Here is an 11906-nt window from a genome sequence, read left to right as displayed (position 1 = left end):
ATAAAAGAGCAAAAATAGGGGCTACCCTGCCCACAGCACAGCATGCAAAAAGGCAACATACGAGTGTGTTATAAAAGACTGATTTTATTTATCACTCAAGGTATTGCGGTTGTGTGTCCATTTACTGTTTTGGTTGGGCATGCTTAAAGGATAAGTAAACATTAAAAATAAGTGAATGTTTAATGAGGGTGCTATTCTAAGCACATTTGCAATGTACATTATTTAATTATTTTTAATTCCAAGCTATTAAGGGATACATGTACTATTAATATGAATTAATTATATTACAACAGCGCCACCTGCTGGTCATTTTCCCACCAGTCTGACCACCAAGTAGTCAAGGAAGTTGTCAGGAGAAAGAAAGAGGCTGCTCTGATGTTCTTCTGTTTAGGGAAAAAAAAGGAACTTTTCTCAAATCTTTCCTAAGCAGAAGAACATCAGAGCAGCCTCTTTCTTTCTCCTGACAACTTCCTTGACTACTTGGTGGTCAGAGTGGTGGGAAAATGACCAGCAGGTGGCGCTGTTGTAATATAATTAATTCATATTAACAGTACATGTATCCTTTAATATCTTGGAATTAAAAATAATTAAATAATGTACATTGCAAATGTGCTTAGAATAGCCCCCTCATCAATTTTACATTCACTTATTTTAAAGGTTTACTTATCCGTTAAAACTTAGCAAACATTGCAACAATTATAGAGATTTATATAATTAAAAAAATACTTTTTCACCATTAAAGGTAAAAAAAAAACCCTGGGATTCATTGCTTACATTGGCTAAAGTTAGAACATCTGACTCTCAAGTGTAAACGTTTGCCCGTTTGTCACAAGACACGAGAAACTTCTCATTTTTGGGATCTTTCCATGTGCCTGGTCAGCGCTCGTTGAAAAACGTCTGCAGCAAAGGTGACGTCTTCCGTCGTGATGCACATCGGAGGTTTGATCCGAAACGTCTGAGTACGAAAACAAATAGTATTTCAGTTCAGTTTTTCGTTTCTTACATCCAGTTTTAGAACAGGACTTTTATCAAACTCAGTTAGAGTGGTTTCCTTTGCCATTGCTAAGCTTCCTCATCTCAGTCACTGGTGCTGTTAAAGCCCTTTAATGGGACAGTTCAGTGTAAAAGTAAAAACTGGGTAAGTAGGGTAGTAGCTTTTGCCCAGTGGCCATTTTCCCTCTGACACATCATCAGTAACATTGAGACATGTATGCTGTAAAGTACATGCAATGCAGAATGCAGGTTTACACAGACACAACATACTTTGATAAAAAAGATCTTCTGAGTTTCTATGGGAACCAACAATATTATCTCTTCATTGGCTGTTAGGCTGGAGGGTGTATTTAGTAATCTGAGATGAAAAGAACTGAGCATGCTCATGAGCCAACAGCCAAAGTAAATTACTCAGGGAGGAGGCAGAGTGGATTAGAGGAGGAGAAGGAATTCTAAGTGATTAATGGGATGCTGCAGCCTTACTGTTAACCTTTTCACTGATTACATATTTGTGGGTAGGGGGGTTAACATGTCCTTTAAGAGGGGCCACATGGGACATACCTATTCAGTGAGTTTGCAATTGATCCTCAGCATTCAGATCAGATCAAAAGCAACAGTTATGACCCATGTGCCCCCCCTTAAGTCACTGATTGGTTACTGCCTGGTAGCCAATCCGAGGAAACCAAGAGAGCAGGAAGTAGTGTTCTTTCTGGCTATTATGTTAGACATCCTGTCACTCCAGCCTTTATACATTACATTTTTGGCTAACTAACTATATTAGAAACATTTTTTATTTTGCACAGTCTATTTATTTATCTAATTTTTATTTTCATACAATTCTTGTTTGTGTTACCTGTCCGTATATGCCTCCCTTTCCAAAGAGCACGCCCATGTCTTTACAGTCCTCCCATATGAGATTCATCTCTTCAGCAGGGAGTGGTTTTCGTGATTCCTTTAAGAAGAAGAAAAAAAACAGAGGTCGGAACAGCAATATGAGGGTGCGAGTGGGAAGCAGTGACATAAGAGGACTCAACTGCAACTATAGGTGCAAAACTGCACCCATTTACACATGAATCACCTTGCATTTGTGCCTACATGCTCCATAAAAGAAAAAGCCTGGCCAGTTGTGGAGAAGTGATATAAGCAATATCACACCGGTAAGAGGCATTTTGGGGGAAGTAGTGCATTGTGGGTATGTGCAGTTTGCCCATCTTAGTAAATAAGTGCTAAAGTGTTTTGGTTGACTTTTGAACTACTGAAGACATCTATGTGCGTCCCCCTGTCTTCTATTAAAGGAGTAGCAAACCCAAAAGTTAAAAAAACCCTACCCCCCACCCTACATAGACCCCCTCCTCCCAGCCTAAGTGTTACCCCGGGTAAATGCCCCTAACATTTTACATAACCCTCGGTGCAGATTCAGGCATCGGAGTTCACAGGTGCCATCTTCAGCCGCTTCGGTAATCTTCGGAATGAGACAGACGCTTCGGAAATTTTCGCGAGTTTCGGCGCATGCAGGGCCGGATTTGCATAGCGGGTGCCCCTAGGCCCGCTGCCGTTCATTGCCCCGTCCCCTCCCCTTTATTCATGCAAAGTTTCATCATTGGGACCAAAGCAATGGGGATTGGCGCACAGGGAATATAAAGAATTATCGTATCATAGTAACATAGTAAAAGAGGTTGAAAAAAGACACATCCATCAAGTTCAACCTTTTAGTTTTTTTTTTAATCTGCATAACTGCCAGTTGATCCAGAGGAAGGCAAAAACCCCATCTGAAGCCTCTCCAATTTGCCTCAGAGGGGGAAAAAAATTCCTTCCTGACTCCAAAATGGCAATGGGACCAGTCCCTGGATCAACTTGTACTATGAGCTATCTCCCATAACCCTGTATTCCCTCACTTGCTAAACACCATCCAACCCCTTCTTAAAGCTATCTAATGTATCAGCCTGTACCACTGATTCAGGGAGAGAATTCCACATCTTCACAGCTCTCACTGTAACAAACCCCTTCCCAATATTTAGGCGGAACCTCTTTTCTTCTAAACGGAATGGGTTACATTGCACCACCTGGAAAGACCTACTGGTAAATAAAGCAGAGAGATTATTATATGATCCCCTTATATATTTATACATAGTCATCATATCACCGCTTAAGCGCCTCTTCTCCAGCGTGAACATCCCCAATTTGGCCAGTCTTTCCTCATAGCTAAGATTTTCAATACCTTTTACCAGCTTAGTTGCCCTTCTCTGTACCCTCTCTAATACAATAATGTCCTGTTTGAGTGATGGAGACCAAAACTGTACGGCATATTCTAGATGGGGCCTTACAAGTGCTCTATACAGTGGAAGAATGACCCCTCCTCCCGTGAATCTCTGCCCCATTTAATACAACTCTAGACCCTATTTGCCCTTGATGCTGCTGACTGGCATTGCTTGCTACAGCCAAGTTTATCATCTACAAGGACTCCAAGGTCCTTTTCCATAATAGATTTGCCTAGTGCAGTCCCATTAAGTGTATAAGTGGATATTTTTACATCCCAGGTGCATGACTTTACATTTATCAACATTGAATTTCATTTGCCACTTAGCTGCCCAGATTGCCAGTTTGTCAAGATCCTGTTGATAGAAGATCCTGGATAGTTTTGTGTCATCTGCAAACACTGATACATTACTTACAATACGACTTCATTAAGCCCAACAGACCTTAGTTTAGAAAGCAGTCATTTGTGGGGCACAGTATCAAACGTATCTCCTGTGCATCTTTCTGAACCAATGTGGGAGGGCAGCATGCCGCCCCCCAAAAATCCTGCTGCCCTAGGCCCAGGCCTTGGTGGCCTTTCCACATATCCGTGCCTGGGCGCATGCACAGTTGTCGCAGAACAGAATATTGCTCCAACTGCGCATGCGCCGCTCCGCCGGTCTCACTACAAATATTACCGAAGAGAAGAAGATGGCGCCTGTGAACTCCACTGGACAGAGTCTTAAAAGAGGGGTAAGTAAAGACATAAGGGCATTTGCCGGGGTAACACTTAGGTTGGGGGGTGGAGGGAGGGGGGTCTATGTAGGGTAGGGGATGTTTTTTTTTAAATTTTTGTGTTGGCTTCTCCTTTAAAGGCTAGGGCCACACCATATGGATCTTGGCCTGCGGAGAAACGTGCTTCACACCAAAATCCGCTGTGTTTGAGGAGGTAGTGTTTCTGGGTGCAGGCAGAGCAGTAGCTAGGAAGCGGCTTCTCCTCAGGATTCTCCTGCTTATGGTGTGGTCCTAGCCTAATGCTGGCAGCACTATCATAATGGGGTAGTGGGGTAGACAAGTGTATTTGCATCTACTAGAAATAAAACCTTTGCCTCCTCTCTGAGGTTTCACTGTCCTACTTCCTGCAGGTATTAAGACCAGTCATTCCATTGATTTTACATTGATACAGGTATGAGATCTGTTACTTAAAATATTCAGAACCTGGGGTTTTTCCCAATAACAGATCTTTCTGTAATTTAGAGCTCTATACCTTAAATCTACTAGAAAATAATTTAAACATTAAATAAACCCAATAGGCTGGTTTTGCTTCCAATAAGAATTAATTATATCTTAGGGACCCCCTACAATCTGGTTTTAAACCACAACACTCCACTGAAACTGCCCTGCTCGATTAACTAATGACCTTTTAACCGCTAAAGCCAACAATCATTTCTCACTACTAATACTGCTTGATCTCTCAGCTGCATTTGACACTGTAGATCACCCTCTCCTCCTCCAGTCCCTCCATTCGCTTGGCCTTCGTGACACAGCCCTGTCCTGGTTCTCTTCTTACATCACCAATCGTTCCTTCAGTGTCTCCGACAACGGAGTAGCATCTCCTCCCCTACCTCTTTCTGTTGGAGTTCCTCAAGGCTCTGTCCTGGGACCATTATTATTCTCCCTCTATACTTCCTCCCTCGGCAAATTAATCAACTCGTATGGTTTCCACTACCACCTCTATGCTGACGATACTCAGATCTATCTCTCATCTCCTGATCTCAACCCAGAACTCCTAATTCGCGTCTCCTTCTGCCTGTCTGCTTTATCTACCTGGATGTCGCAACCCTACCTTAAATTAAACCTCTCTAAAACTGAAATGCTTCTCTTTCCTCCAACTAACACCAGTAACATCCCGGAAGTATCCATCATAGTTAACAATTCCACTATCACCCCCTCTCCCCAGGCCCGGTGCCTTGGGGTTATCCTAGATTCTGCCCTGTCATTCACTCCTCATATCCAGTCACTTATTAAATCATGTCACTTCCACCTGAGGAGCATATCCAAAATACGATAATTTATCACCCAAGATGCTGCCAAAATTCTTATTCGCTCTCTCATCATATCGCGTCTAGACTACTGTAGCTCTCTTATAATTGTCCTTCCCCTCCAGAGACTGTCACCTCTGGAGTCCATAATGAACACTGCTGCGAGGCTGATACACCTCAGCAACCGCTCCTCCTCTGCCACCACATTCTGTCAATCCCTGCACTGGCTTCCGTTACCTTTCAGATTAAAATTAATGACACTGACTTTCAAAGCACTTCATAACTCTGCCCCACCCTACATCTCTGAACTCATCTCTTTATACTCACCCAACCGCTTACTAACCTCCTCTACTGACCTGCTACTCAACTCTTCTCTCATTACCTCCTCACATGCTCGCATTCAAGACTTTGCAAGGGCTGCACCCCTCCTCTGGAACTCTCTCCCACGATCTGTCCGACTTTCTCCCAACTTTTTTGCTTTCAAGAAATCTCTTAGAATGGACTTCTTTTGAGAAGCCTACCCTCACTCTGCTTGAATACCAAACGCAACACCACATACAGTACCACATTTCTCACCCACTTAATTCAATCTTGCCCACTCCCACACCTTGTGTATTACTCCCTTCCTTTTAGAGTGTAAGCTCTTTTGCATAGGGCCTTCATCACCTTTTGTACCGGTATTGATTGTGATGTATGTAACTCCATATGTTCTACGTATATATTCGTATATATTCATGTGATTTAGTTGTATAATCACATTTACTTTTCAGTGCTACACAATATGTTGGCGCTATATAAATACATGTTAATAATAATAATAATAATAATAGTTGGGATCAAGTACAAGCTACTGTTTTATTATTACACAGAAAAAGGAAATCATTTTATGGAATTTGGATTTTTTTGGATAAAATGGGAGACGGGCTTTCTGCAATTTTGAGCTTTCTGGATAATGGGGTTCCAGTTAACAGATCCGATACCTGTACACATAAAACATAGACACCAACCTTATCTTTGACCATTTCTATGCCAATCATAAGTCCTTTTCCCCGAACATCTCCAACAATCTCAAACATATCTCGAAGTTTGGCGAACTCCAGCAACATTTGTGTTCCGATGACTTCGCAGTTTTTCTGCAAACCTTCTTCTTCAATGATCTGGTTACAAAGCACATTTATATGGGTCAAGTAATGGAATATGAAAAAAACACTGCATCCACACACTCAATTGACAATATCTTGGGAAGACCTGACATTAGGATGTCCTAGAAGTGAGTGCCAGAGGCTGGAGCATACCTATTTAGGTGTAATATAGCATTTTCAGGGAATGGAAAAATTCATGACAGTTTTCTGCTGCTGCTACTGTCGCAACCTGCTGTGGGGACCCTGTTACTACTGCCATGTCCAGGGTGGTGGAAGCCTCAGGGTTTCCCAGCATCAGTTGCAAACTTTCAGAAGTGCAGGAGTGTGTTTAGACTTAATACCTTCATGAATTGTATCATTATGGACTCTCCATTGTGCTCATTTCTAATTTACCCCTATGGTATATTTGGCCTACTACATGGATTGCTTTAGTTTAGCAGCTTTTATGGTTATAAATGTATATTGGGTTATATAGCCTCCTGGTTGGCATGGATCCTTCTCTGATGAAGCCAATGATTACAGAGAATGCCTTTCTGACACAGAGGGTCAGATATATCAAGGGTCGAAATTTGAAATTTATCATGTACTGTCTCTTTAAAAATTCTACTTCGACCATTCCCCATCTAAACCTGCCGAATTGCTGTTTTAGCCTATGGGGGACCTCCTAGAACTTACTTGGAGTCAATTTGGGGACTTTGAAAAATCAAAGGTTTTTTTGGGATTTGAACGAAAAAACTGACCTATTCGATCGAAAATAGACCTATTAGGCCAAAAAAAAAACAATTTCGGTTGGTGTTTTTGAATTCAAATTTAGAAGTTTTTTAAATTCGAAATTCGACCCTTGATAAATCTGCCCCTACATGATAAATTTCGATATTCAAATTTTCATATTGTTTTACATTCAAATTGAATTTAGACTATTCCCTAGTCGACCTACCCTAAAATGACCTCGACATTCGAATTTAAAAATGTGATTTTTCAATTCGACCCTTGATAAATCTGCCCCAGGATGTTAAAACAATTTGGAGGTTTTAGAGAGATAGACGTAGATGCTGGAACACAATAAGCAATATTAAATCATGATAACATCACACGCTGTACAGAGGATACTTACATCGAGCACCGCAGAACCCACTACACAGGCCACGGGATTTCCTCCGAATGTATTGAAATGCAAAAATTTGGCAAAGGGTTTGGCAATCTCTAGAAGAAGAAGAACATTCTTAATTAATCAATGTGGAATAATTCTTTAATTATGTCTTTGTCTGAATCTTGTAACCAGAAGAAGTTGTGTGTTCTCGCACACCCCACAAGTAAAATGGGGTAGATAAGCATTGTGCACACAGGAGGAGGCTCGGCCACCTCCTAATACAATGCAAGAAGAATCCAATGTATGAACACTTCTAGTGTTTATTTAAAGTGGAGTGCAGTGCAACGTGTCGGGGGAAAACCCCTTTGTTATAGTTTATACAGGAGCAGTGACCAGCTCCATGTTGTAGCTCCCACCCTTCCCAGCTATAGTCAGGTGATCCCACTGGTGTCCAATAAAAGGGCAGCCAAGTTTGGGAGGTTTACTTTGAAAGCAGCAAGTAAGTTGCAGGTAAAACTTAGTCCCTTTGTAAAATGTATAATGAAGCAATAGAATTCTTAATGAATCAGATGAAAACTAAGCATAGGACTGGCCAGATATGGGATGACTTTGACCAGCTTAAATATATTGCAATATATGGACAAACAATCCCTGTTTTGTTTAAAGGGTAAGGCATTTTTCAGTAGCAGTATGCACAAAATGTCTCTGTCTTAAATATATTGATAATGGGTTGAGTGCAGAGGACTCTTGTATTTGTCTATATGTATTTTGTGGTCACAGCCTCATTACACCCCCGCCTAATGTTTTTAAAAATTAGTGGTGAGCACAACTTTTCCTTGTTTGTTACTGTTATTCATAGAGCCTCCTGGAGCACCATGATGAACTTTACCTGGATGACGTTTTGGTGGTGCTCTTTTACATCCAAAGGTGGCAAAATTGTTTTCTCACACATGGCTCAAGATGACAACAAACATCATGAGATGACAACAAACACCAGGGAGTACTTCTCCTGGATTAATATATATTATAATCTTATAGCTCGTTGCATTATCAATGAATACTTCTAGGGGCAGATTTATCAAGGGTCGAATTGAAAATTTGAATTCTAAATTTGTCAAAGCTGTCAAATTCGACAAGGGAGTTATTCAAATTAGATTCGAGTTTTTTTAAAATTTTGAATTAAATTTTCGAGATTTATCATACTTTGTAAGAACTCGAATTCAACTATTCGCCACCTTAAACCTGCCGAATTGCTATTTAAGTCAACGAGAGATGTCCATGGATCAAATTGGAGTTGTTTGCAGCCTTCCTGATTCAATTGGAGTTTTCAGGTCGATTTAAGTAATCCGTGTTTTACAAATAACATAAATTTAGATTGGTCGAATTTTGAATTCATGGGAGTTTAGGAGAGTTTTCAAAAACTCACATAAATTCGAAATTCAACCTTTGATAAGTCTGCCCACTAAGTTCTGTATGTCAACTGACCTTGTGTTGTTATAACAGCTCCCATTGGAAATCCGTTGCCAATTCCCTTTGCCATTGTGACAATATCGGGCACAACATCATGAGTCTGAAATCCCCAGAAGTGGCTTCCAGTTCTTCCAAAACCCGTCTGCACCTTTAAAAGAAAGGGGTGAGAGATATTCATCTGCTGACATATTTTCCAATTGTTTGGGTGTTTTTGCTAGGATTTCCCTGATTTGGATATTTCAGATTAGAAGAATGCAAACTACCAACCAGTATCAAGGTAGCTGATACCCAGTGGTGCAGTAATTTTTACCGCAGCTGATTGATTGCAGCCTCCCTGTTTGTTTGCATTCTCTTGGGAATCTCAATAAGCACTGACTACTATCCGAAAGCTGGGGCTTTTATTTTGGGTGTAGAGGTCTCCCAGACTAACATTTGCCATTGTTTATCAAAGGCATAACACTTCAATCTAAAGGAGAGAATGTAAATTTGAGCTACAAGATTGCAGCAGGTAAGAGACTTTCAGATACTTATAGCACAGAAATAAAATGTTATTTTATAGAATGTACAGGATCAAGGGAAGGGGGTCTTCCAGTTTACACAATCATTTGGCCTTCTATACCTGCACCAGGGCCTACAAAAAAAGTAGAAGGGCGTAGAGACACAAGGATGTAATGATAAGAGAAGAAGATAAAAAGAAGGTTGGAAAAATTTTGGTGTGTGAATCTAGTAGAATCTAGTAGAATTAAATCAAAGGCAACTGGATATTTAGGGGCAGATTTATCAAGAGTCAAATTTAGAGTTCATAGAAGTTTGTAAAAACTCCCATAAACTCGAAATTAGAAAAAACCCCGAATTTTTCAAAAATGTGAATTTTTCAAACTCGGGTGATTGGGATCGACCCGCAAACACGAATTGAATTTGAATTGGATCTCTGAAAAAAAACTTGATTTTCCGGAAGGCTGCAAACAACTCCAAATCCATTAATCTAAAACTGCTGTTTGTTTAAGGTGTCGAATAGTAGAATCCGGATTCTTAAAGGAGAAACAAAAATCTTCGGAATAAGACCAGCGAATCTTAGCATGCGCAGTTGGAGCAATTTTCTGTTACGCGACAACTGCGCATGCGCCGAAACCCATGAAAATTGTCGCTTCGTCGATCTCATTCCGAAGATTACCGAAGCGGCTGAAGATGGTGCCAGTGAACTCCGCTGGACTATAACTATTCCCTAGTCAAATTTCACTAAAATAAACTTGAAAATTAAAATTTAGAAATTCGAATTTTCACTTCGACCCTTGATAAATCTGCCCCTTAGATGATTTAAGAAGCCACTCGGGTTAACTGGGGAAAAGTTTTTAAGAGAAAACTCTAAGGGACAGATTTATCAAGGGTCGAATTTCGAGGTGATGGGAGTTTTTTTAAATTCAAATAAAAAAAAGCCAACCGAAATATTTTTTAAAAATTGAATTTTTTTAAATATGAGTGAACAAGGCTGTATTTGATCGTTTGAATCAAATTCGGATTGTATTTGATCGAAAAGTCTTTTCAAAAACGAAACTTCGATTTAGACCACCAAATAACTCCAAATAGGTTCTAGGAGCCCCCCATAGGCTAAAACAGCAATTTAGCTGGTTTTATATGGTCAATAGTCAAAGTCGAATTTTTAAAGAGGCAGTACATGATAAATTTTGATATTCTCATTTTTTTCAAATTCAAATCAAATTTGGACTATTCCCTAGTCGAAGTACACTAAAATTAGCTCGAAATTCTAATTTAAAAATTTGATTTTTCAATTTGCCCTTGATAAATCTGCTCCTAAATGTGTAGTAACCTACCAGATACTGTATATCATGACCTGGATAAATGAGAATCTTCATAGACATCAATAGTTTAACGTTTCATGGCACCCCAGCCCAACACAAAAAGTGCAATACTTACAGGATAAGGGGTAGGTTTAAGGAACCTCTATGAGAAATCATTATTTTCCTTCACTCATTTCTACACTGCTTTCTTCTTCTTATAGCCATAAAACATCCTGTTCTCTGGATATTTTTTGCAGGCAACATCTACTCTACATGTAGCACTCAGTAGCTGTGTATGTTTTCTATAAACACACCTGATTTGCTCATGTTAATCTTCTCCCTATGTGGGGCTGCCACCCATAGACCTCTACCTCTATATATATATATATATATATATATATATATATATATATATATATATATATATATATATATATATATATATATATATATATATATCAAATTCAAATTCAAATTCAAATTTATTTGTCACATACACAACATACAAAGTACGACATGTAGTGAAATGCTTGTTGCTGTGCAAAGTCAAATAACGTCCGACCATAAAGAATTAAGAATTACAGTAGAAAGAAAAGAAAGAGTTACATAGTAGATAGATATTAATGAGTTATTAAAGTGCATGTGCATTGATGTGATATATGAGATATATATATATAAGAGAGAGTCCAGTCCTATAGTTTTACACTTGGTTCAGGGACCGAATAGCTTGAGGGAAGAAGCTCCTCCTCATTCTCTCTGTTTTAGCCTTAAGGGAGCGGAAGTGCTTTCCTGTCCTCATCAGTGAGAAGAGTCCATTATTAGGATGGGAGAGGTCTTTCACGATCTTCTTGGCTTTTGTCTTGCACTGCCTAGTGTAGATAGACCGCAGGTCAGGAAGCTCAGAGCGAATGATGCGTTCAGCCGAGCGCACCACTCTTTGAAGAGCTCGTCTGTCTTGCTTAGTGCTGTTCCCATACCAGGTACAGATATTACCCGCAAGGATACTCTCGATGGTGCATGTATAAAAATTCTTAAGCACCCCCAGAGGCAGATGGAAATCTTTTAGTCTTCTGAGGAAGAAGAGTCGTTGACGGCCTTTCTTCGCCAGGGTGTCGATGTGACAGGACCATGACAG

General features: G+C 40.0%; 1 protein-coding gene across 1 annotated transcript in view; it reads right to left on the bottom strand.

The window, feature by feature from the left end:
- Positions 1 to 599: 599 nt before the first annotated feature.
- The window catches only part of agxt2.L (alanine--glyoxylate aminotransferase 2 L homeolog), a 35500-nt gene continuing 24193 nt past the window's right edge, over positions 600 to 11906 (bottom strand). Inside the window, exons 10-14 of the mRNA XM_018266424.2 lie at positions 8988 to 9120; positions 7527 to 7615; positions 6278 to 6427; positions 1847 to 1945; positions 600 to 955 (exon numbers count right to left, since the gene is read on the bottom strand). Of these exons, the coding sequence (XP_018121913.1) occupies positions 848 to 955; positions 1847 to 1945; positions 6278 to 6427; positions 7527 to 7615; positions 8988 to 9120 (579 nt within the window). The 3' untranslated portion in view covers positions 600 to 847. The remainder of the gene's footprint in view (positions 956 to 1846; positions 1946 to 6277; positions 6428 to 7526; positions 7616 to 8987; positions 9121 to 11906) is intronic.

Source organism: Xenopus laevis, chromosome 1L (assembly GCF_017654675.1).
Source record: "Xenopus laevis strain J_2021 chromosome 1L, Xenopus_laevis_v10.1, whole genome shotgun sequence".
NCBI lineage: Eukaryota > Metazoa > Chordata > Amphibia > Anura > Pipidae > Xenopus > Xenopus laevis.
Note: the sequence above shows the minus strand (reverse complement) of the source record. Positions and strands in the feature narration are given on the sequence as shown.